Raw genomic sequence first — 27,383 nt, 5'->3', positions numbered from 1 at the left:
CGCTCCGGAAGAACGCCTACCACCACTTGCACCTAAACGAACGGAACTTAAAAACGTAAGATGCTAATCATCTCAATGAGTGACCCTAACTACTGAATACCTTTAATGATAATAAAATAATAATAACAATTAAGGGAATTGAATAAATACCAACAATTAATAAATAAATAATAATAAATAATAACTGTTGGAAATAATAATTTCCCTCAAAACTCTCACCAATCACTCCGTTTGAAATGTTTCCTGTTAAAACAATTTCACAAAACCCGATGAACATACTTCCCGAAAACCAAGGGATTAAACCATTTGATAAACAATAAATAAATAAAAACATACCCCAATATATAATTAAAATGTAATAAATTATAGTAAATAATTTTTGAACACCTTTGGGGTTTAAAACATTATTTGCAAATTACAACACATGACGCACCACACCATATACCGGTGATGCCCTCCGATACCCAGCGTCCCGAGCACCGGCTGGCGGGGGGGTTAAAGAGAGAAACTTGCAAACGGCACTTCGGCGTCCCGACAGTATCGCTGCTGAAACCATCTCCCAGACAAGGAGGGGGGCGGCTGTGGCCAATAACAAACTTGCCTGCCCACGGTCCAATGGCAACAACGGGAGAAATAATACCTGCGCGCTAAACCACATAATACTTGCGCGCTACCACGTGTCCATACACCAGAACACCAATACTGTATGAGTGCGTCTAAAAATAGACATCATTAACCAACCGTACCGTTTTCCAAAATTATCGTGGGAAATACATTAAATTCTCATACTTACCATCCCACATATTTTTATTTAACATATCGGTATGAACCAGCGATAACAACAAACCACAATTTTTTTGAAATACGAGATGCAACCATAAAAATACCGCGGGCATAATTTATAAAATTTAAACAAATATTTTCGTAAAATATTTAACCCAATTATGCCCGGGAAATCAAATTTAAAACCACGTACAAATACTACCAAAATACACTTTGCTCATGCATAATAAATTAAACCACAATATAATTCATAATTAAATCACACCACATGAGCATAATTTAAATACCAATTAAATATAATTAATTGCCCAAAATAATTTTTGAAGGTGGGTCACTCACCTTGAGCGCGTAAATCAACTAAGATCCTCCGCAGGATCAACTCCACCACTCGTACGCGCACCTAAACAACCACAGTGTACCAACCAAAAATATTAATATTTTATTCGGGTAATTCCCAAATGGGTACCCGGGGAGCGAACACCAAACGATATCTAAAAATTACGAATTATATACCGAATCTAAGCTCGAGTGATGAGGATCACGGATTCGGTCTCACTTTCCGGTGATCGGACCCGATGGGGTTGGAATCTCGCCGGAAAGCTTTTCGGGTTTCGGCTCCGCAATTCTCCCAAACCATCGCGAATTGGCGAAAACAGATGCCGGATTCGGGTTCAGGAGATCGAACACAGTGGACTGGAGCCAACCGGGAGACTGGGTACTCGCCGGAACAGTAACTTCCGGCGAGCCGCCGCGGTCACCGGCAACTGTCGCCGGAGGCGGCGCGTGCGGTGGCCGTTAGCTGAGATTTTTTGCAGATTTTTAGATTGAGGGGAGAGCAATCCAACGGGACCGGCGGTGAGGCAAACGGAGGCCGAACGGCGGAGAAATCACGGTTTGAAGAATTCCGGCCCCTCGCCGGAAAAAGCTTCAATCCCGGCGCGTCGGTGGTTTGGTGGCCGTGAAACTTGGTGGGTCGGCCGGACTTGAGGAGGGGATCAAGGGTGTCTGGCGCGTGTGGCCAGAAAATGGCCGGAAATGGGTCAATCGGCGGTGGCCGGCGGTGGAGGGAAAAACTCGCCCCCGATCTTCGCCGCCTCGATCCGGGCGCGTCCGGCGGCCGATCGCCATGAAAATTTGAGGTTTTGCCGGAAATGGGGAGGGGAATCTTGCTGGCCGGCGCATGTACAGTAGATCGGCCGAAAAATTTGAAAATCTCCGGTGGCCAGTCGGACTCTCTCTCTCTTCCTCTCTCCTCTCTCTCTTTCTCTCTCTTCCCCAAGAATTTTGTCAAATAAATGCCACTATGTGACACTGTTGATGCCACATGGACCAATCAGAAGCTGACACATGGCATCACTGTGCACTTAAGCCAGATATAATAAAATAATACGGTATCCGGCGAATTTCAAACGTCCATAACTTTTTAACCAAACGTCCGATTCAAGCGTGCCGCTAGTCTATGAACTCGTATCAACGAGTACTTTACAACCATACAAAAGTCAAAATAAAATTACATCACAAGAAAAAGTCAACTCCCGGCACCTTTTGGAATGTTTGCACTTCAACTTGTTTTGCCCATAACTTTCAAATCGTAGCTCCGTTTTCGACGTGCTACTAGTCTACGAATTCGAGGCATCATGCACTTCGCCACGGTACCCTGGTCAACTGGAAATTTCAACTGGGACAAAAAGTCAACTTTTGACCCGCTCGGTCAACGGTCAACCTCGGTCAACGTGTACGGATTCCGATGCGATTTGGGACGGGGTGTTACACCACCAATATGATTCTCTAGGGTAGTGAGCCAAGCCACAAAGCACGTTTTGGTATTTCTTCTTTCTAATAAGAGGATTTGGGCTCATTGCTCTCTTCCTCGTAGTAAGAGGAGGGAATGATTCATTTTAGTTGGTACTAGATTGTACTTTATTGCCAACACTTTGTTATGCACTCCTAGTAAAGCAACGATCATAGGAACTCTCGTTCCTACAAACCATGCCAATTTGCCCGTCCCTCTCTCCATCACGAATAGCTCCATCATCTTAATCAAAACTTGGTCACGAACAGCTTCAAAACTTGATCACAAACAGCTACTAAGCGGACCTTTGGGGGGCAATGTTGTGATACCAAAGGTCAATGTTATGGTACCGATCAAAGACATTCTAACGCTGAAGTTAATAGTTGCGTTTCAAGTTTAATCTAAAAGAAAGTTGTGAGAATATTTTTCACCATAACAATACCACTATGTTAGCGTGTATTTATAAAGAGCGTCTATGTTTGAAGATAACGGTACCATAAACTAGATCATGATTTATCCCTCGAATATATCATAGTTTCATTTTATATTCATATATAACTTATCTCTCTTATGGAGATATCATTCAAAATAATTTGTAAATTATTGGTTTTATGCAAATAAAATCAAATATCACTTGGATAATATTAAAGTTAAGATAAGATGTCGATAGATTAACAATCCAATTTGATGAAATATTAGTAATATCAATAGTTATGTCCATTGTATATGGTTGAAATTATCCTAATGCTTTAGTTATATGATCGTTTAAAATAAAATTCACATAAATAATGTTATGTATTCTTAAAATAATACTACCCAGAGCAAATAGTATTTCATTGCTTTCTTACACACACGCCAAATAAAATAATAATAATAATAATAATATTCTACTGTTACAAATATGGATTATCAAGAAGAACAAGACACATGTCTTTGGACTTATTTCTCTTCAACTTCAAAAAAATGTATTAATGTATTATTTAAATTTTTTGACACCTATTGTTGTAGTGATTTTTTTTTTTTCAAAGATAAAACAAGTTACGGTAGCTACCGACATTAAATATATTTATCAAATTTTTAATACGAAATAATATAGCAATGCATATTATTTAACAAATTAATATAAATAGATGGAAAATGAACCTAATACCATAGATTATTTGATATTCAATATTTGACAAATGAATTTGATGATTCGAATTTTATTGTTATTTTTTTAATATTTATTATTATTGATTTTAGACATACTACCAACATTTATTTTGACGTTTTCATAAAATTTTGGGGTCCCACATTAGTGTAGTCCGAAAACCTCAGAGCTGTTCCTCGTAAAGGAGTGGTCTCCACCAAGATTATATGAAAATACCATAGGACTTTGTCTATTATGTGTCTACTCATGATGGATGGTGGGGAAGAGCAGAAACACACGCTACCTTGATAATTACGGGAATCACAAAACGACAACCAAGCATAACTTCAGCATTTGTTGTGGGTTTAGCATCCCAAAAAGAAAAAATGAAAAAAAGGAAAAGCTTTTTCTTTTATACCTATGACTAGCTTGTATTACAAATTATTTATAATTGATCATTTAATAATATTATTTTTGTAAAATTTAAATTATTTATAATTGAATACTAAATAGTTATTTCATAAGATTTATATATTTTTTTGATGTTGTGTATAATTATAAATTCTTTTGATATTAGAGGTAACGGAATTCTAGTTGAGATTATTATTCCAAAAAAAAAAAAAACATTTTATCATTAAATTGTTTGTACAAAATTATATAACTGTAAATTGTTCCGTTTAAATTACACGTATTGTAAGTGGCATCTAAAATTATACATATTATATATATGTATGGCAATTTTCTAAGGAAGAAATCTTTATTGACAAGGGATGGAGCCCAGTGCATCTCCCCCACCACCATCATCTAGAAAAAAGTTAGCCGACATGGCCCGCAATTTTCAATCTCCATTCACCTTCTAACACATTCACTTCCTCCGTGTAAAGATAATTTATCCTTTTAAATTTTTAATTTTAGTTTTTATTATTTTTGTTGAGAGAGAGAGCGTGTCGTTTAGCTCATGTATTTTCTAAGCCTGTGTTTGTTTGGATTATGCTAATTACTTTGATTTTTGGAAATAATTAAGAAAAACACGTGATTACTAATTTGTTTTGAAAGATATTTACTGAAAAAAAGGTTGAATATAAAATATTTTTTTTTCATAAAAAATTAGGAGAGTAATCACATCGTGGCACATCCATATTCGCACATTAGGGAAATAGTCCATAATTATATCATAATAAAAAACAAATAAATGTAAAGATTTTTTTTTTTTTTTTTGGTTGACAAAGCAATTTAAGGGAAATTACAAGTTAACAACAATTTTTCCTTTAATGATACAAGTTAAGAAAATTAAAATAAAAGACTAAAATATAGAAGCTTTTGTACTATAATAACTTCACAACTTTTTTAATCTATAATTGTATTATTTACATGAGCCAACTTATCCATTAATTTTTTCTTTGATTTTTTTTTTCTTCAATTTTGTCGTTTAATAAATTGCTTAGTTGTTACATTTATTGAAGTTCATATGAAATTTATATTGTTGAAAACAAATATAGGGAACATATTTACATTAGCATCAAAATTAATTGAGCTGGGAAAGTTGTAGTTCTATAGATCATATATATATATAGATATATTACCATAATAACATTAAAAAAATAATTTTGCCCTCTAATATTAGATGTTTATAGAGAGCTGAAAAAAAAAAAAACTAATGAATTAGTATACAAAATATAAAGTATTAAGTCTAAAAAATCATTTATTTAAATGATTTATGAAGGCTAAAAAGTGTGTTTTACTCCCATGGAGAGTAAAATTAATACATTAATCTTTTTTTTTTGGGACTATATAATGAAAATACATTTTATTGACGGGAAAAAGTCAATTTTTTGTTTGAAAAAAATCGATCAATTTGGTAATTGATCTTTCAAGGGGTAAACGGGTACTTTGCACCACAGCAAGTAGACTGGTAGGTTGTTTTTAGTTTTGTTCTCTAAGAAAATAGACTGGTAGTTATTTTTCAATTGGTCCAAACACACAAAAATTGAAACATTAATGGTTAATCAAATAAAAAATTGAAACATTAATTATTTTTATTATTTTCTAAAGAAACCATTAATTAATTAATTGGACTAATTCTTCACTTATAATTATAATAGTTTGACTATATTTTACCAATATCATTATATTGTATTAATTAATAAAAGACAAAATCCTCACTTTTATTCTTTCAACGCATTTTTTTTTAATATATACATATACATATATATATATATATATATTTCAAATTAAACACATGATCTTAAGCTCAGGCTTGCGCATCTATTTTTTTTTTCTCAATCTCAAGTTTATTTAGCTAATTAAGTGGATATTGAATCTAGTACATAGATTGGAGTCATTAAATCTTAGTAATTTTTTTTTTCTGATTTTCCAATAATTGCTCAAAAAGAAAAAGAATAAAAGACTCAAACTTAATCCCCTAAAAAAAATATTTAAAATAAAAGAAAATGAACACCACCTTAACTTTTAACATCAATTTTTTTTTTTTTTTAGAATCAAAGAACATAAAACAACAAAACTAACTCTAGAAAGGGCAAAAAAAAACTTGGAAAAAAAATTAATATTATCTTTTATGCATACTATTATGATAATCCGACATGTCATTATCTAATTTATAATTTTTGTGGTTTGATAATTTGGTGATTATCCCTTCATTACCAAAAACCAAACATAAAATACTAACCCCAAAAAAAAAAAAACAAAAAAAGTTGATGAGAGGACATTTGGCAGTTGAGCCAATAAAAAAAAGCCCCTCGAACTAATTAAAAATTACCACTCAAGTCCCTCACCTAAAAATCCCCTAAATTCTTGCCGTTTATCCTGCGTTCAGTCTGACCCGTAAATCGAAAAAAGGAAAAGGGTATTTTCGTATTTTAAATAATCATCCTCCTTCATTCCATTTCCAAAACTTGCAGGCTTTTTTCTACTTCATAGCCTTTTTTTGATCGTCGCGCGGCTCAATGAAACCGCCAAGCTTCCGAAGCAATACACCGGAAAGGAAGGAAAAACAGTTAGAGGGAGAAAAAAAGAGAGAGAAAAGCCTTTAGAGAGAGAGTGAGCAACGAGCCGATGGCGATCCCCGAAACCGAGCGCCACCACCGCGGCCGGTCGGCTCGACCGCCGGCGGCAAGAGCAAGGGTTCCGTTGAGGCGGTTACTACGAGTGGCGTCGGTGGCGTGTGGAATTCAGTTCGGCTGGGCTCTTCAGCTCTCTCTGCTCACTCCCTACGTGCAGGAGCTCGGGATTCCACACGCTTGGGCCAGTGTGATATGGCTTTGTGGTCCTCTCTCCGGTCTACTTGTGCAGCCGCTGGTCGGACATACGAGTGATCGCTGTACCAGCCGGTTCGGTCGCCGGAGGCCGTTCATCGTCGCCGGAGCGGTTTCTATCGCCGTCTCTGTGCTGATCATCGGCCACTCGGCGGACATCGGGTGGCTGCTCGGCGACCGGGGTACTGTTCGACCGAGGGCCGTGGCGGCGTTTGTGTTCGGTTTTTGGATTCTGGACGTGGCTAATAATATGACTCAGGGTCCTTGTAGAGCTCTACTGGCCGATCTCACCGGTAAGCTTGTTTGCATTTTTTTTTTCTTTTTAAAATTCAGTATGATTATTACTCTCTAATCTCGATCAAATTGGAAATTATATATATATATATATATATATTTATTTGGTAATCTTAGTCACTAGGATCCGATATTATATATTTTATGGCCGTCATTGCAGATGTGGTTTGTTTTGGTTTTATATTATTTTATCTTTGTTTTTGAGTTTTAATTGTTTTATGTTCATCATTGAGTTTAGTTTTAATTGAATAATGAAATAATCCATATTTTTTTTGGACCTGTAATAATTAAGTAGTAATTGAATGAGTAATCCTCCACGTGTTTCGTGGTATTAATTGTTGGTTGCTCCTTTTTGTTTCTATTATTTGGTTAGTTCCTCAATCTTAGGCTTGTAATGGATTTTTAGAGGTTCCACAATGATATGAAATTTTGATACTCATTATATATATATACACATGTATATTATGTCTGCAGCTAAATAGGCGAGATCTTGTCATAAATTATATGCCCACCACTTAAGTTCGAATAGAGTGAGAATTTGTGTGGGGCAATCTGACTTTAACAATCCAAAAGAAAATGATAGTGGAACATAATAGAATAAAGAACTTAGAACATAAATGAATTGAACAAAACTTGTTTGAAAACATAGATTTTATTTTCAACCAAAATGTTAACACAATAATCAATTTTTGCTAAATCTGAATACAAATTGAATTAAAAAAACACTAAACAAGCATAAACTGGACGAGAATATTGAAAATCTAATTGAGACTAGAAATTAAAATGAAAATTAAGGATATAGAAACTTAAAAGGATAGATGAAGGATCAACTATAATTGCCGAATGAAGGAATAGAAGAGGGGAGTTATCTCAAAGATCTTCGATGAAGAATTCATTGAATATAAAACTAGGTATTTTAGGTGCAATTGGAGTTACTTTTAAGGAGTATTTTGAAGGGTGGCAGATTTTGGATATTATCCTGATTGCAAAGAAGGTCAAGCAGTAAATCCTCGAATTGGTTTATGAGGTGCAGGATCAACGTATTTATCTATTGTGGTTTAATTTGCTGAAGTAAGTACATGTTGGCTATATGCACTACCATAAATTATGAGTATTTTTCATGCTAGACCTGCATGAAATTTGTACAACCTAAAATCCTTCATGGGGATTAAGTTGAAAGACATGCATTGTAGCAATAAACTGGTAAAAATGGAACTTGATTAGTCTAGATGTTGTTATTTTCTACATGAAAATTGTAAATAAATATTTGTGTCTACCCATTCTTAAACTTGGAAGATCATATGGTGTCTAAATACATGCATATAATCTATATATTATGATATTTGATGGATGATGCATGTTCTTAAGAAATACGATATTTGATATGGTTTAGGATTTGAAACAACTTTGGGAAATTTTATTTTGATTTAATAGAATCAAATAAGAGTAATAATTAGAAACTCATTAACTGACTTGAGAGAAGATTCCAGTTTTTGCATAAAAAAGAATAAAGCACTACAAAAATCAAATACTTCTGCTGGGTGGTCATGAATAAAGCACTGCTAGAATGAAATGCTTCTGGTGGAATAGGACAAAAAGAAATTATTCCTCCTTGGAGTTTTAACTTAAGAATCTCTAAGGAGTCATATTATTAAGATAGGCTGCGGCAAGAAAAGCATCACCTTAAATGACTTAAGAGACATCTTGGTAAGGATCAAAGAATGAGCACTCATAGGAAGTGCACTTTCATTTGGCACAACGATTTGCTTATGTGCTAAATTAATTTAATCTTGGACCAACTTTGGATGTTAATTATGTTCATATAAAGATGTATCATGAATACTAGTCTTTTTCTTTTTTCCCTTGTAACTTGAGTCAAGCTACAGTGAGGGCTTTTTGGATAATAAATGTAATGCTCCTGAAAATTATCCCTGTCATGAATCTGTTGCTGGAGATATGCCTCAAAGTTATTATTTATCTGAGAAAATAAATGATTCCTACTTAGGAGAGAGAAATGAAATGATCACGTGCTATGCAGTAGACAATAGGGGAAATTCATATTATTCTTATATTAAATAGTTTTTTGGAAAAAAAAAAAATGAAAATGGTGTATTATTTGCACTCCATATATGGGGAAACATTAATTATTACAACCAGCAAAAATGACATATATGAAACTTAGAGAGATCAAATATCAATTATTGAACTCTTATGAATAATAAAAAGCTGACACTTAATTTTGCTCACTTCCTGTCATTTTAGGAAAGGATCATAGAAGAACTCGTGTAGCAAATGCTTATTTCTCTCTGTTTATGGCTGTTGGTAATGTTCTTGGCTTTGCTACCGGAGCCTACAGTGGCTGGTTCAAGATTTTTCCATTTACACTTACCTCCGCATGCAATGTTAATTGTGCAAATCTCAAGTCGGCTTTCATTCTTGACATAGTCTTCATTGTAATCACCATGTATATAAGTGTATCCGCAGCTCAGGAAGTGCCTCTAGGTTCTAGTGATAGCCGTGCACCCTTTAGTGAAGAGGGGCCAGGGCAGTCAAACGATGCTCAAGAAGCTTTTCTCTGGGAACTATTTGGTACATTTAGATACTTCTCAAGGCCGATATGGATAGTACTATCTGTTACTGCTTTAACCTGGATTGGGTGGTTTCCATTTTTTCTCTTTGATACTGATTGGATGGGTCGAGAGATTTATGGTGGCAAGCCAAATGAAGGGCAGAACTATAGTTCTGGCGTTAGAATGGGTTCGTTTGGTCTCATGTTTAATTCAATTGTCCTTGGAATAACTTCATTGCTCATGGAGAAGCTTTGCAGTAAATGGGGGGCTGGTTTCATATGGGGTCTCTCAAACATTCTCATGGCACTTTGCTTTCTTGGGATGCTTGTTACTGCATATGTAGCCAAAAGTATTGGCCATGTAGGGCATAATTCACCACCATTTGGCATTGTAGTAGCTGCACTAGTGCTTTTTACTATTCTTGGGGCTCCATTGGCAGTAAGTTATCCAATTCTTCTTTTCAATTTCTTTTTATTTTTTTCTTTTTCATTTTTTATAAATAAAAAAGGCTCCTAATCATTAATCCAAAGAGTGATTAAACTGAGATTTACCTTTTCCTATAGAATTATTACATCTAAAATGAGGTTGTTCAGTGTAATGGTGGAGAAACTATTTGGCTTGCTAGATGGTGTCTATGAGAGCTCAATTTCTGCACCTAATTTGCTTTCTTTACTGTTTGCAGATCACGTATAGTGTTCCATATGCCTTGATTTCTACGCGTATTGAGGCTTTGGGACTCGGCCAAGGTGTGCATTTTTTTTATGGCTGTTGCTAAACTTTTTCTTTATTTGTTGTCTTGCTTTAGTCAAGACTGCTTATGTAAATGTTTGCTTGTTACAGGGCTATCAATGGGTGTCCTGAATCTGGCTATTGTAATTCCGCAGGTATCTTTCTCTTTTACTTATTTTGTACCCATCAAGTTATTACTATTTCCAAAAGCTTGATTTAATAGGAGGGAGCCCAACTATATATTGATAACCAATGCACACCAACACTGTTCATGTATTGTCCCCCCAACCTCGAATAACTGGAAATTACTAGACATTAATGTCACTGATACTCAAACCTAAGACGAAACAAATCCTACTGGAATCTGGTCACATGTTTGTTTCTGAAATCCTTCTGGAATTTTGAGGTTATAGAGGAGATAAGTAGCATATACTTTTTGAATAAATAGGGTAAACAAAGAAAAATAAAGAAGGGATAATGGGCACTGATTTGATTTTTGATCAAATTACTATTGTTTGAAAAGATTATACTGGTGAGTAGTTAGAAAAACTCCTTTTTGATATATATTATGAAAACTTCTGCTTATAATAGGGATTTTTTTTGAAGCTTGTTAACTTGGGGAAGACAGGCCCCATTTGATAATCTCTCTCTCTCTCTCTCTCTCTCCCTCTCTCTCTAACATGCACTCTTTAAGTCTAAACCCATTCATTTTTGTTTTGTAAAAAAAATAAAAATAATAATAAAAATAAGAATTGTTGACTTCTGTCTAAAAGCATGTTCTGGAAGCAAATCACTGAATGTCATCCTGTCAAGAATGCTAAGCGTTCTCTCCAAAGTTAAAGGGCCAGATGAGTATTGAGGAATGGCACATACTTGCTTATTTTTGGTGGTCGATATAAAGAATATCAAAGACTGAACTTAATTTTATGCTTAGAAGAGTAAAGGTAAAACTCTCCTTCAAACTTAGAATTACATGAGTGAGCCAAATTTTAGTGAAAAATTACCTTTTCACATGAGGAGCTGCCTATAAAAATGTTTGATAGAAGCTTAACAGCTTCTGTTTGATTAAGAGGCTGAATGATAAAAGTATAGTCTTCAGGAGTTGGTCCAAAAAAGATTTTCATACCATTTCATATTTTCATTCCCCTTTTACATTGAGATTTATTGTGTGTCTATGAGAAATTTAAGTTAATATTATTAGAATTATTATTATTTTATTTTTTGTGCACAGGTGGTGGTGTCTCTGGGAAGCGGACCATGGGATCAGCTGTTTGGGGGTGGAAATTCTCCTGCCTTCGCTGTAGCAGCTGTTGCATCCCTTGCCAGTGGAATTGTGGCCATCTTGGCTATTCCTCGAACAGGTGCTCGAAAGGCCAGGGCTGTCACATGAGGTATTATGTTATGTCCACCTTTTTTTTTTTTTTTTTTTTTTTTTTTTTTGGTTACAATTTCTGTCGATGTGGATAGTAATAGGTTAATGGATAGTGAATTTTCTAGGTGGTAACAACTTTGATTATTTGAGTCATTTACCCAAGATTCTTGTCCAGGTAATCATCCTCCATTTCAGTGGTTTGATATCTTTTGTTGAAAGATTTGAGTGCTTCCATGTTTATATATATTAGTATAACAATAAATTATGTGATTGTAATGAGTAAGAATAGAATAGGTAAGAATAGATTAGGTAGTTCTCTAAATTTCTTTAATTAGGTTTCTCGTGTATTATACATGTGAATTTACTAATGTAATTACTAGATGTGTGAATAGTATCAATTCCCACATGATAATGAGCTGGTTTTGCAACCTAAACTCCGCGAGTTAGTAGCCGCTCTTTGGACTTGCTGCCATGACTGACACCTTATTGGTTCTTTTGCTGCCACTGCTGGCTTGCAGCACTTTTTTGGTGGCCCCTTATAATTGGCACTTTTTCTCCACGGTAAATGCAATGGGTAGCCACCCATCAGAATATGCATTGTCACAGAGAGCACTCTGTTGGCAGTACTATATTGCCTGAGTGACAGACCTCCAGCACCTTCCTCTCCAATTGAATCAGTCTTGCTGATCTACTAGTTTGAGGAATCCCCATGTCTTGCTTGGTAACCTTTCATTACTACCAGCATTGAAGTACTGTTTGCCTTTATAGCCAATTGCTAAGCATCTGCAGATATAAAGCAGAATTTTTGGCATGGATAGCCAAGATCTGTATACTGTTGTCCAGCTTACTTCTTCATTGAGATAGAAATGTCAGAAACTTTTGAAACTCTTAGTTTCAGCCATACGCCACCACATCAAGTTATAATTATGAATGAGAAACCTAGCTTCACATTACATAGATTTTGTGTGGCTCAAACAGGCAAATCTATGCTTTAAACGCCATAGATGATTGTCTCAACATCTTGTTTGTTGATTTGGGCGCACCAGACCTTTTGTTTTTTCACTTTCGTTACCTACTCCACTTCTCCTTGAAAGCAAAAAATTAAGGTGGTTGATAGGTCCCTATTGACTGTAGCTGGCCAGAAAAGAATCGTAATAGTATCTTTTTTGGTCCTAAAATCAGTTCTTCATATGTCCCAATTTCTCCTATAATAATCTAATTGTCAGTTGTAAAGCCCTTATGGTCGTCTTTTTAGGACTATGTGATAGAATGATGAAAGTACATGGTGAGTTGAAATATGAGCTTTGGTACCTAAATACCGAGCAGAGGACTAGCAGTTTAAATTCATCTTCAGCTTGCACAGAATTTGGCTCTGGCACAACTATCCAGGACATACTCCTTTTCCTTTACTCAAAGAAGTCGTTTCCCCTTTTTTATTTTTCAATATAGGACATACTCTTTTTCCTTTACTCAAAGAAGTCGTTTCCCCTTTTTTATTTTTCAATATTAGTGTCATAAATTTTATTAGGTCTTGTGACTCAAAAAAGTCCCATGAACTTCTACCGCATAAAGAGTAATAACATTCATCTCCATTTAGTTTGTTCCACTCTTGATGTATATGCCCTTTCTTTTGTTGTCAGTATCTCTGGTACTAGATTATTATTCACCTTTATTGATGAGTGAATTGTACAATTTGGGTTCATCTCGTGAAATCCAAGTGAGGTTTCCTTTTACTTATTATTTTCTTTTCATAATATTATTTGAAATTGTGTCCTAGAAGGGGGTTAATAGGGCTTTTGTAGGTGTACCAATTATTTACTCTCAACTTTTGCCCTCAAGAATTTAAAATCTTTCTACCAAATTTCGCAGTTAACATCAAATGAAAGAGAGTTCTATTTTCTTCACAAATCGAAACTTCAACTCTGGAATATATTTAAGAAATTAAACAGTTAACATCAAATGGAAGAGAGTTCTCTTTTCTTCACAAATCAAAACTTCAACTCTGAAATATTTTAAGAAATTAAAAACAAAAGTTACAAAGATAGGAATATAGGATTTAGATTAGTGATATCATTCCTAGCTTGAGTACATTGAACTTTGAACACTGAATCACAGTTTGTATTATAGATTTGATTTGGGGTTCTTGGGCTTTTCTTCTTTATCTTAACCACATTAGATAGAGGTTTTAGAGATGAGAGAAATAAGCTTGGAGGAGTTAAAATCTTCTTGGGGGTTCCTAAATTATTATAAACTCAGATTTGAGTAGTCCCAACTGTCATATTATTTTGGGTTGACCAATAGGTTACTTTTTCTTTCCCTGATTGTTGCTCCATTTGGTCCAGCATGCTCTCAAACTGATCCTAAATCTATCATAACTGCTATACACCTGTTTAAACATGAATATTAATAAATTTTAACCTAGATTAATCTCCAATAAAGAATTAGTCTTCTATGGGCCAATTGGCTTGAAATTCATGCCTTCATTTTCCAATTGATTGCTCTTGACATTTTCATTTGTTTCACATTTTGATCTGTTCATTGAGTATCTAATTTTGAGTAAACAAATCATGAAATTGCCAATCCTAATTTTGTTTGGTCAAATACCATCTGCACCCAATTTTTGCTATTTTCAATACACTGATTTGACAATAGAAATGAAAACTTTATTGATGAATTATTAGCATTTTGGTTTCCAAGCTTCTTTTGTCCCAAATGAGAATTCCAAAAACCTACTGCTGACTGTCACTTATCTACCCTCTTTTAGTCCTTGAGTACATATTTCCAATGAATAAACTTACTGCTCACAGTGAATAAAATTTGGTCCCGAACTTTTTCAAAAATCTGGGAACCTTTCCCCAATAATATTTTAATGTCTACTATTTCCAAATGCTCTTACAGTCTTACTTACGGGACAAACTTTTGTTGTAGAGCCTTGTTGTGCATCTTTGTAGATTAATCCTCACACAAAAGGTAACAAATGCTGTCACTCTCTTGATAAGAAAAAAGAATTATTACTAAGAATGTCACATTTGTGTAAAACCAACATATGGAGATACCTATCTTTATGAGGGAAAATCAAATGAAGGAAGGTAAGTATTTTGTTGAAGCACTACAACTCTCATTGTTACAATTTCCCCTTCCATGTCCAAATACTCCTTTCACAGTTATTATACTAGATTCTTCTTGGAATTTTTCTCTTAAACATCCTGGACCTTCAAATCCAATTCCACCCAATGAAACAACAAAAAATCTAGAAGTGGCCTTTTTCATTCCCTAGTCATGCAGAGGCCAATAACAAGTGGAGTCAAGACTCTTATTGTAAAATTTGTGGTAACCCACCCTATGAATTGACATGCTTTAATTGATGACACGGAGGCAGGTGATGACTGAGTCAAATTTTTGATACTGGCATCTTGCCTATAGCTCTTAGGAGGGAACTAGAGCATTTTCAAATTGTGTCTGTATAGCAACTTTGTCCTTGATCATCCCAACTAGGAAAATGTGAATTCCCTATGACTGTCCAAGGGGCACTAATGATAGAGTCATGGAAGAAGGCCGTGAATTAGGAAATCCAAGTGCTAAAGAAATAAGACTTGGGAAATTGTGGACTTAGCAAAAGGGAAAGCAAACAAGATCCATACCATCAAATACAAAATTTCTGTTTATGGAACCTTGAAAAGGTGCAATCAAAGACTAGTCACTAAAGGGTGTATTGAGCCCTTCTTTGAGGGATAATCTAAGGTTGAAAGTCCAACATTTGCCCTACACCCTAGTATGGTATATGAGTGGGTGTAGGATCCCACAAGTTAAACTTGGCTAGCACCTTTGGGAGAGGCTAGTGGGCGGTTACAAGACATTTGTAGTTGACTATCAAATAAACATGTGCTCCAATGGCCAAGATTAAGCAATCATAATACTGTTTTCAGTAGTCACAGACTTTGATTAGCCATCGCAACAATTTGATGTGAAAAATGTTTTGCTTCACCATGATATTGAAGAGGCATTATCACTTGTATTTGGACACAAGTCATGGGAAAACAAGTTATTTGCCCTTCTAAGTTGTCTTTAACTTCAAAAGCTTAAGTTGATAGGAGGGGTGCCCATTATGTATCTCAAGTTTATGAACCAGTAATGTATTGTAGTTTTGACACTCCCTCTCAAGTTGTGTACTTTGCTAAGTAGTCCTAATCTCCATAATCTTATGTTGATAGGAAGGATGCCTAGCTATGTCTATAAAGTTTAAATAGTGGTAATATATTATAGTTTTAACACCTTTCTCACTTATTGGCTCACTTAATAAAGGAAGCAAATTTGGTTTTATAGGTGTAGCACAATTAATTGGTAGAAATGAGGGTAAGTACGGTTTGAATTTGGACTGAAGTTGTGGGAAAACAAGTTAGGTGTATTCTGCTAAGCAGTTATTAATCTCAAAATCTTCAGTTGATCAGGAAGGGTGCCCAATTATGTATATCAAGTTTATATATTAGTAATATATTGTAGTTTTAACACTCACCTATAGGCTCACATATTAATTGAGGATATAAATTTGGTTTCATTGCTGTAGCACAAATAATTAATAGAAATGAGGGTTAGTACGATTTGAACACGAGACTTTATGACGACTGGGCTCTTATGCCATGTTAAAGTTGCCATTAAATGTTAATCCCCAAAATTTAAGCTGATAGGAAGTGAGCCCAACTATGTATATTGAGCTTAAATAATAGCGGTTATGGATAAAACTACAATATATGAAGTATATTGTAGTAGCCATATCCTTCAAAGAGATGATCCAGCTCCATATGTTAGGTATTTGATTGAGATAGAAGTGGCCATATCCTTTTTTTTGGGGGGGGAGGAGGATCTTTTCTTTCAGCTCTCAGCAAAAATACATGTTGGAAGCAAACTAGTTGAAGTGGACTACATACTAGCATATGGATGAAGGACCTGTGGCCAACTGAGGCATATATTAGAGAATGGTAGGAAAGCTAATGTACTTATACCATGACCAAATACTTCATACGATGTGAGTGGGAATGTATGATAATCAATCCATACATGTCTCATAGTAAGTTTCACTATAATTTGTGTGGAAAATTATTAGATATCTGAATGCAGAACCTAAATAGTGGTCATGTTTCAAAAGGAAGATGAATTGACAATTAATTGAGTAGGATCCATTATTGATAGAATATTAACCATTGGATAATGTATAGTTTGGTGGAATATTGGTTAGTTGGAGGAGCAAGGAACAATCAGTTGTAATTTGGTCGAGTGTAGAAGGTGAATTTGGAGCCTTGAATCAAGGTATCTGTGAATTACTTTGGCTAATATTAGTTCTCAGAGATCTTAAGGAGGCAGTTACAGAACCTATTATGTTGTATTTTGACAACAAAACTACCATAAAAGTTGCTTATAATCTGGTTCAACGTTATAGAACAAAATATATGGAGGTGGATCATCTCTTTGAAGTTGGATATTGGTCAAATGTGTACACTTTATGTCTCATCCACCAATGGTTGATGTACTCACGAAATGTTTACTGAATGTAAGCTTTGCAAGGCACCTTTTCATTGAGGGAAGTGTGTAAAGATTTGATTGCTTGCCATATGTGTACAAATAAGGTACCAAGAAATATTTGATTGTCGATTAGAATGGGTAGTTCCCTGACATTTTAGATTTGTCTTGTGTGTATATGTACTTTTGTGTATATGTAAATCAATGATGTCTGAATAAAGTATCAATTTTCATGTCTTAATGCTTTTGTTCAGCAAATTATATGCATGCTTCCGTAAATATTGTATCAACTGTTTGCTGTTGAAAAGCTAACAAGAACCTTATGATGGGATCATAATTTTGTATAGGCATTGGGCAATGGTGGACACATCATTTTCAAGGAGTTATGGGGAACAAATTAGTCATAAAGCGATAGTTTTTCATGCATGCGGGGCAACTCAGATAATATTGTTGTAGTAGCTGTCACCAAATGCTGGGTGAGACAAGTTATCTACAATTAGTGGAGAATTTCTCCAATGAAAATCCAGCCCACCTACTGGAAATTTTTTTTTTTTTTTTTTCTCTGCTTTATGGCTAATTGCCTCACAAAAGTAGGTGAAGCCTCAGCTGTAGATTCCAAAATTACTTCTAAGACTACGTTCCCTACCAACCAAGATAAGTTGTTGTGTTAGGGAATTATTCCTCATGCAAATATTATTTTTCTTTGCAGATTTGTGAGATCAGTGGTTTCAACCATGTAATCATGATGTATTGGAATCTCCTAAATTTTGTGCATGAATTTGCTGTATGAATGTAGTAGTGAAATGCGCTTGGTGGCCAACAGTGAATATGTGAATTGTACTGATGGAAACCTTGATGGAGACATCTCCTTTGATCTGATTTTATATTTATTTAAAATTTAAAAAAAAAAAAAAAAGCTCAAGTAATATGTCATAGACGGTTTCCTGTATAATAGCTCCTTTTTTTTTAAAAAAAATATATATATATATATATATATTAATTATATATATTTTAATTTCCTTGTGCCTTCTGTTTATTTTAATTTTTTTATTTTCCTTCTTTTTCTTGTGCTTTCTGTTTAAAATTTCTTTTGTCTTGCTTGCACCTGGACTGGAATAAATTCTTGCGTTCATTGCACTTATCAGTATCTAATGAAAGTCTGTTTTGCTTTAAATGCTCCCATGTAATTCGTGCTGGCCTGAAGCATTTAAAAATATCTGTCTTTTGGGTACCATTTGTCTGAACTATAAGGATGTGCTTGCCATGTGGGACCTAGGACTGGTTTATCCTATCCATTGTTTGGTTCTTCTTCCCTCTCACATTACTACATTCTACATTTTGTCCTGCATATTTTGGGAAGTCTCTGTTTTGTTGGGGTTTGAAGTGGGACATTACAGAACAGGACTAATTGTCAATGTGTTTTGCTCAAACCCATGTCCTGATCCTATGTTTTGTCCCAAAGTTCCTCCCTCTATTTAGCCCTCGCCTTCTGCCCTCTTCCTCGTCCCCTCGGCTGATTCTCTCTGTGAAATTGTTCAATTGCTTACCCTCCGTCATTTAATTCTATTCTCCTTTAAGTTTCCTCCATGATCTGTTTCTTGGTTTTCGCCTGTTACTAAAATAATAATAATAATAATGATTAATTGTATAAACATCCCATGTAGACTTACTGTCTAGCTTTTTCATCAGTAGACGAAAATTTATAAATTGTCATTAGTTTCTTTCAAATGAGAAAAATAATTCTCATTTTTCATATAAGTACGTCATGCAGTATGTCATGCACATGATGTTAAAATATCTTATAAATGTGATATTATTGTATAACATGGAGAACATTTAAGATAATAAAAGTTTATGGAATGTTGTGTTATGTTGGTGATGGTAGAAGAAAATGTGATATATTATAAAATTGTGTTAATGTTGGAAACCCAGTCTTTATGCTTCTGTGGTTAAAGAAAAATAAATTGGTAGAATAAATAGAAAAAGGAGGGAAAATGCCTTATGCATTTCTATGTTCAGCGAGTACATGCTTATTTGGTTAATAAAAAGAATGGTAAATTTCATTTAAATCCATTCAGTTTCATCATAATTATATCTAGATCTAATGCTTTTGGAGAACAACATTGTTACAGGTAATCAAATAATTCACCAAACAATGTAGCATTATTTTATTGGTTTGTATTAAGTTGTATTTATCCCATAAAAGGGTTAAGTCATCCATATCAAGGTTTAATATATTTGTTAATTGATAAGATAATTGCATATCGTTTAGTAAATTATTTGGTGAACCTTTTGGTATTTGTAGTACCGTTAGAAAATTTTGATCTTTAGCACTTAAAATTAAAGTAAAAAATGAGGGATGGATCTATTTTGAATAAATATGGAAAACTAATGAAAACTAATGGGAGGTTGGAGATGATTTTTCAAAAACATTGTGTAAATCGTCTAAATGAAATTTATCCTTAAAAGAAATATTCGTATCCATATGCATAGGACAACAATTGTAGATGAAGTTGACCATTATATGGTAGGCAATTGTTATCTATAGTTGTCAGATCTATAGAATCTATGCAATCTAATAGTTATGGATGGTTGTTGTTCATCACTTGTGGGTAACTTCCTCTATAATAGCATATATATATATATATATATATATATATTTACACACTCACACATGGGTGATTTCCTCCATAATAGCATTTATATATATATATTTATATATATATATATGTATTTACACACACACACACATACACACATATATTTATGTATATATAAATACAAAAACGACATGGTAAGAGACTTGTGAAGGAATAACATCCATAATTGTTAGATTTGTATGTTTTTTATGATCTAATGGTTGTAGATGACTGCTTTCTACGGTTCCTCTCGATAGATCTCTTACAATTATATATATATATATATATATATATACATATATAAGGTTTTGCTATAGTATGCGATTGTATTGTAGGTGACAATGGATGACTATATTATGAGGGTACTATGTTACGTAGGCCTATCCTTTGTATAATAGATGTATAAAAAAATTTATAAAAATAAATGTGGATTTTTTTATGGTCCACACCTAGTTGCGATTTTGTGAGTGTCAGTCATTCATCATTGTATAGACTCATTATAGCATAGACGTAGCATATAGGAAAAGAAATGTGTTATGCACCATAATTTGAGGATGGAAGCTGGAATAGTAAAATTATACATACACACACATATATATATATATATATATATATATTTATATATATTCTCAATTTCAATAATATTGCGAATATATTCCAACCCTATGTTGGAAGCCATATGACGTAACAAGCAGTTTGTTAGTTGCCATTGTTTTTAGTTTTAAATTATTTTATTTCAATGGCTCACTTGACACATGATATGTTAACAGGATTTCCAATGTGACATTGGAACATATTTCTAATACATATAAACTCTCTGTATGTTGAATTGATTAGGAAGTATATATATACAGTGATGTATACAACATATAGAAAATAGTATATTATTGTTTCTTAATAGCCAAGTATAATGCCATTAACATATTTTCATATAATGTTATAATTTCAAAAAAATATGTATATTTGTTTTAACTAAAATTATAGTTACAATTTTGTCCTTTATTGCATTGGGAATTGCAGGGGGCAGTTTATTCGAACTTCTGGTCGGATTCTGCAGCAATGCAGGATGAAAAAATAGTGTGTTGTGCCAAACAAGTCTATACCGTTCAAATCTTAAAAGAAAAGAAAAAAAGAGGGTAATACTTTCCTACTTGCATGCTTTGTACATAGCAATAGAAAGAGAGGGAATGTAATGGGAATGTTGGAAGCTTTCTTTTTTACGAGAATGAAAATACCAACAACAACCCATTTGAGACATGTAAAGTGCGTAGACGATGCTTGTTTTCTTAGGATAATTTGTTCTTGATGAAAAGCATATCAGCCTTCTATTTTTGATGGAAAAGGAGGGGCAAAGTAAATAAATAAACAAGCATTAATGCGAGAGAGGGATAGAATCCGATGGAATATGTTCGATTTTCTAGGGGAATATAATCTTTATATTAATTGTGAGAAAATTCCAGTAGGTCTTGTCAATTGCAAATCCTTTTTCCCAAAATTTGCATTGGTATTGCATATTTGAGTTCTGTTACGATGCCAAGGAAATTATGCAATCCTATTCACAAATAATAATAATAATAATAAATAAATAAATAATTAAAAAATAAAAATGATGCCAAGCAAATTAATATAAACATATATTCATTTTCGTTTTTATTGGGACCTCCATCAATTCTTTTTTATTGAGTTTTAAATTCCTTTAAAAATTAAAATATTAAAGTATATATTTGGTTCAGTGAAACACTTTTGGGACACTTGAACTGATTTACAATTGAAATTTATTTTATCAGTTCTTAAATTATTTAAGTTGAAATTTAAATATGTATCGCTTAATTGTACAATTGACAGTGCAATTCTAAAAAATAAAAGCATTATTAATTTAAATGAACCATTAATACATATTCAATTTTAATTTTTAAAGCAGTTTAGAAGCTGATAAAAAGTTCCAATTAAAAATTACTACGATAGTCCTAATTTGAGAATTCTTTAACATATTATATATATATATATATATATATAATATTTTCTGCAGCATCAGAACAAATTGGTGTTTTTGTGAAATGATTTAATTGTGAATGATATTATGGTGCAAGTGCAATGCATCACCATGTGATCCTAGAACTTGTCACTTCCTATTACTACAATCCGGTGGGGATCTACATCTGGTGAACCCCACTTTCCCCATTTAAGATGCCCTGCTAAAAAGAAATTCGAAAACAGGGTTGCTTAAAGGATGTCTTAATTTTGTCAATATTTCTATTTTTTGATATAAAAAAAAAAAAAAAACCTTGGTGATGATCATGATGATGTTTTTAATTTTGTCCGTTGGCTGTGTTTATTGAAGAGAGACACATGAAAATTCTGACAACAGAGGGAGGGAAAGGAAAAGGGGTTATGGGTTTCAGGGATGTAAAAATATCATACAAGGAAACAAAATGAAAACTGATATGATGATGATGATGATTTTGAAGTTGCTTGGGAAGAGGAAAGGAAAACGAAGGAAAAGAAAAGAAAAGAAAAAGTATTGTAAGTAGAAGTACTGGGAAGGTTTTTGCTAAGGTGCCTATTAGGGGTTTTGGGGTGGTGAAGGTGGGGCTAAACTGGCAGTGCTGTAGTTGTTGCAGAGAGACAGTGATCAGAGTGTTGTGGGAAAAGGGATACAAATTAAATGGATGTAATTGGAGCACGTAATTGGTCTCTCAGTGTTCCCTTTCTTCCATCTGCCTCTTCTCCATACAGCCATCTCTACTGTCATCCCCCATTAAAACCCACCAATGTGGTCCCATTCATTTTACAACACCTACCTCCACCTCCACATACCCATGAAGATAACCTTTCTAAAACAACATTTTTTTAATATACCAAAAAATAAATAAATAAATAAATAAAGTTTTTGCACTAAATATTATATATAAAGCTCCAAGAGATTTGACATTTTGAAGCAATATATTGTTGCTAAAACCCACTTTCATATATTTTATAGCTTTCATTATCAATTCTTGTTAATGCAAAGATTAGATAGATACATAGCTAAGATTTCGATACTATGATGTTAAAGTTCCTACAATTTCTAAAAAGTTTAAACTTTTTAATTAAAAGGTGATATCAAGTATATTTATATTTAATATATCAAATTACTGCAATGAACAATTCCATTTCCATTTTCATAACTTGGTCCTAATAAAGAGGTAGACAAATCAAAGCGACACTAGCGAGGAACTTTGGTTTGGGTTAATTTAATTATAAGGTGATTTTAAATGAACAAATCTCTAGATATGGATCACAAATCTAGTCCATCCCCACTTCCAACTGAAACAAAAGCTCCACACCACAAGTTGTATATTATGTGTCATATAGATACCCTCAGAACCAATATGAAACCTGATCCCCTTTCTCACACTTTCTGTTAATTTAATTCATGATCATCCAATTTAAAGAGCATAAATGGATCTGAAACTGAATATATATTTACACAAATATGTGCAGCTCCCAAATTGAGCAGCTAGCCAGTCGAAGTTATATATATATATATATACACACACACATATACATATTTATGGTAGCATTCTCATATTGCAGCTTATGTTGGCTGACTCACGTCCGGTAAGGTCTTGTGAAGCATAAAAGAATCCACAAAATATCGGACAGTTTATCCTAAACTGCATCACTCAATAAAATAAAATTCCATATTGTGTTCATAGTTCTGTATAGTGGGCTTGCATACACTGTATTTTTGAACAGAGAGATTGACCATGTTCACCGTTTATGGTAGGCATGCAAGCACATCATATATATATATATATATATATGTATATTATATATATAATTTTTCTATGATAGGATTAACATGAGATTTATATTGAATATATAGTGAAATCTAATTAAATGTAATTTAGATTCTAATCAAATATCATATATCTATTATAAACAGGACGACATTGCTCACTATAGCCTTTTGACGTAGAAATTTGTGAAGATACAAGCGATTGATGGTGGGAATTGGTTTTTTATCACATGGGTTGTGTGAAAATAGAGAACATGCATGGCTGCCTTTTAACATGCAAACATTTTCCCCTGCCTACAAACTTAGCGGCCAAAGCCCGAATCAAACATTTTATATGCTTCCCCCCTTGTCATTTCTCAAGTAGGAGAGGGAATTTTTCTTCCACTTGGCATCCAAAAGATAAAACTTTTTTAGTATGAGGAAAATCAGAAAAAAAAAAAAAAAAACCCTAAGGATGAGGTTTAAAACATTATCCATTTCTAGCAGAAAGTAAAATATGTCATAATAATATATGTATCTATACATCAACCAACTTAAACCCACTACTAAGAAAATGCCAAAAAGGTCCACAATTTCGATCATTCCCATCAAAAAGGTTTACCCTTTCACAGGGTTAAAAAGAAACAAAATATATTCTTAGCAACCAATCACTTTTCTGTGAAAACTCTCTCTCTCTCTCTTTCTTTTAAAAAAATAAAAATAAAAATCCCTACCTCTTTCTTTTGATTAGAATGTTTCCACTCCAAATGTGTGTTAATCTTTTTTTTATTATTTTTTAACACAAACAATTTTTAAGTAGTGGGAAAAAAACCAAACCCTCTAAAGCCAGTGGAAACGAAAGATAGAGAGATATGGAGCGTCGGCCCCCCCCAACCTCCACCTGCAAAATTTTATTTTGTTTGAATCCCTTTTTGTGAAAGCATTTTGGGGAAAAACCTTTTTAAGCTTTCAGCTCGCAATTCTCCATGGGATATCGACACGTTTCCAGAGCAACCAAAAAAAAAATGAAGTAGGTCCCATCCAAACATGTATATATATCAACCCCTTCAATACCCCTGCCTTTCAAATCCCGTCTTGTTTGCATTTTAATAAATTTTAAAGAGAAAAACCGACCACACCAACTTCAAACACTCACCGCAGAAAACATAAAACAGAGTCAGAGAGTATATTTTCGACTATTTTTTCACATATTTTCTTCTTCTTCTCAAACTTCTCGTTTTTCTTAGCCATGTGTAAGCCAAAAACCTCATCTCCATCCTCATTTTTCTGTTTCAACAAAACCAATCCAAACAAAACCATGGATTTTCATCCTGATGATGATGATGATCATGAACAACTTCATAGATGGCCAACTCCTTCTGAGGTGAAAAAAATAAACCCCCCAAAAAAAAAAAAAAACCATTTATCCATTTTCCATATATATATATATAATATAGTTTTTAGTGCATCAACAGTAAGATAACTTATCAACCAAACATTTTTTTATTTTTTTTATTTCAGGCTTTGGAAGAAATCATAGCAATATGGAAGATTTCAGGACCAACAGCTGCAACAGGGCTACTACTATATTCAAGAGCAATGATATCCATGCTTTTCCTCGGTTATCTGGGGGAGCTCGAGCTCGCCGGTGGTTCCCTCTCGATCGGTTTCGCAAACATCACCGGCTACTCTGTCATCTCAGGATTAGCCATGGGAATGGAACCCATATGTGGACAAGCATATGGAGCCAAACAATGGAAACTTCTAGGCTTAACACTTCAAAGGACGGTTCTTCTTCTCCTTTCAACTTCCATACCCATCTCTTTCATGTGGCTCAACATGGAAAGAATCCTCTTATGGTGTGGTCAAGACCAAGAAATATCTTCAATGGCACATACTTTTATACTATTCTCTATCCCTGACCTTTTCTTTCTCTCTCTTCTCCATCCACTTAGAATCTATCTAAGAACACAAAGCATTACATTACCAGTAACCTATTGTTCAGCAATCTCTGTTATTCTTCATGTGCCTTTGAATTTTCTTCTTGTTGTTAACCTCAAAATGGGTACTGCCGGTGTTGCTATTGCCATGGTTTGGACTAATCTCCATCTTTTTCTTCTCCTTTTCGGTTACGTTTACTTCTCGGGTGTTTATAAGGATTCTTGGGTTGCTCCTAGCATGGATTGTGTCAGAGAATGGTCTTCTTTGTTGGCGCTTTCGATTCCGACATGTATCTCTGTTTGTCTCGAATGGTGGTGGTACGAAATCATGATAATGCTTTGTGGACTCCTTGCGAATCCGAAAGCAACAGTTGCTTCCATGGGGATTCTTATTCAGACAACCTCTCTTGTCTATGTATTTCCTTCTTCTTTAAGCCTCGGTGTTTCGACTAGGGTCGGAAATGAGCTCGGAGCTAACCGGCCGTCGAAAGCTCGCATTTCGATGATCGTTTCGCTTTTCTGCGCCGTGGGTTTGGGACTGTTTGCTATGTTGTTCGCCACGTTGATGAGGCATCAATGGGGGAGGTTTTTTACAAGCGATGATGAGATATTGGAACTCACTGCCATAGCTTTGCCGATCGCCGGTCTTTGCGAGCTCGGTAACTGCCCGCAGACAACCGGTTGCGGGGTTTTGAGAGGCAGCGCAAGGCCGACCATCGGTGCTAATATTAATTTGGGTTCGTTTTATTTGGTCGGCATGCCGGTTGCCGTTTTCATGGGGTTTGCACTGAAAATGGGATTTGCAGGGCTTTGGTTGGGACTGTTAGCTGCTCAAGCTTGCTGTGCTTTGCTCATGGTGGTTGTTCTTTGTAAAACGGATTGGATAGTTCAACTACAGAGAGCGAAAGAGCTGACGAAGAACTCTAATAACAATAACAATAACATTAAAAATAATAATAATAATCCACCATTACCAATATGTTCAACAAAACCAGAGGCTGATAATATCAAAGAAGTAAACAAGAAAGGAAGTGATCTTGAAGAAGTACTCTGCATTAAAGACGAGGAGGTTTTGAAGGAAACTGACCCTCTCATATGTGATAAACATAGTGTGCATTAATTAATCAGGAGTATGATCATCACTATCATTATGATCATCACTATCATTATTAATTTCCTCATTTTTTTTTCCTTTTCATGCTCTTGTGATGTTTTGATTGAAAAAAAAAAAAAAAAAAAAGAGATTTATTTATTCTCTTTTTTCTTTTTTTCCCTGAAATGTATTACGAATAACATGATTGTTGAGTAGAATGGAAATGGAAATACTTTTTTATAAAAAATACATCAAAAAGAATAATTAGTTCTTCATAGTGGTACTTTGTGTTTGTTATCGATGTGGGAGAGAGAAAGAGGGAGATATTTGTCGGATGTTTTGAAGCGTAAGCAAAAGGATATCTCTGCCTACCTTTCTTGTCGTTCCCTTCCAAATTAGGCAACAACCTTGACTGCCTAAAAGGGAAAATCAAGATTATATGCCCTGTAAACTTGGTCCAAAACTACCACTGCTCTATCTTATTACATTGTTTTTC

The 27,383-nt window shown here is 34.3% G+C and overlaps 2 protein-coding genes across 7 annotated transcripts; both read left to right on the top strand.

The window, feature by feature from the left end:
• Positions 1-6,435: 6,435 nt before the first annotated feature.
• Positions 6,436-21,480, top strand: LOC107421393 (sucrose transport protein SUC4). Of its 6 annotated transcripts, none has more exons than XR_007241459.2 (7): positions 6,436-7,269; positions 9,533-10,278; positions 10,523-10,586; positions 10,681-10,724; positions 11,801-11,960; positions 12,067-12,116; positions 21,115-21,480. XR_007241459.2 is itself a non-coding variant. In XM_025074795.3 (6 exons), the coding sequence occupies exons 1-5, from the start codon at positions 6,777-6,779 to the stop codon at positions 11,957-11,959; spliced, it is 1,506 nt and encodes a 501-aa protein (XP_024930563.1). In that variant the 5' UTR covers positions 6,436-6,776; the 3' UTR covers position 11,960; positions 21,115-21,480. The 6 variants fall into 6 exon arrangements, 2 of the variants coding, with proteins under 2 accessions (XP_024930563.1, XP_048331475.1); XR_007241461.2 differs by having other exon boundaries at positions 12,055-12,116; XR_007241456.2 differs by lacking the exon at positions 21,115-21,480 and adding an exon at positions 17,803-18,388.
• Positions 21,481-24,928: 3,448 nt separating this feature from the next.
• LOC107421391 (protein DETOXIFICATION 48) lies at positions 24,929-27,160 on the top strand. Its single transcript, XM_048476560.2, has 2 exons — positions 24,929-25,238; positions 25,376-27,160. The coding sequence occupies exons 1-2, from the start codon at positions 25,104-25,106 to the stop codon at positions 26,912-26,914; spliced, it is 1,674 nt and encodes a 557-aa protein (XP_048332517.1). The 5' UTR covers positions 24,929-25,103; the 3' UTR covers positions 26,915-27,160.
• Positions 27,161-27,383: the final 223 nt, after the last annotated feature.

Source organism: Ziziphus jujuba, chromosome 5 (assembly GCF_031755915.1).
Source record: "Ziziphus jujuba cultivar Dongzao chromosome 5, ASM3175591v1".
NCBI lineage: Eukaryota > Viridiplantae > Streptophyta > Magnoliopsida > Rosales > Rhamnaceae > Ziziphus > Ziziphus jujuba.
This window is presented reverse-complemented; position numbering and strand designations above follow the sequence as displayed.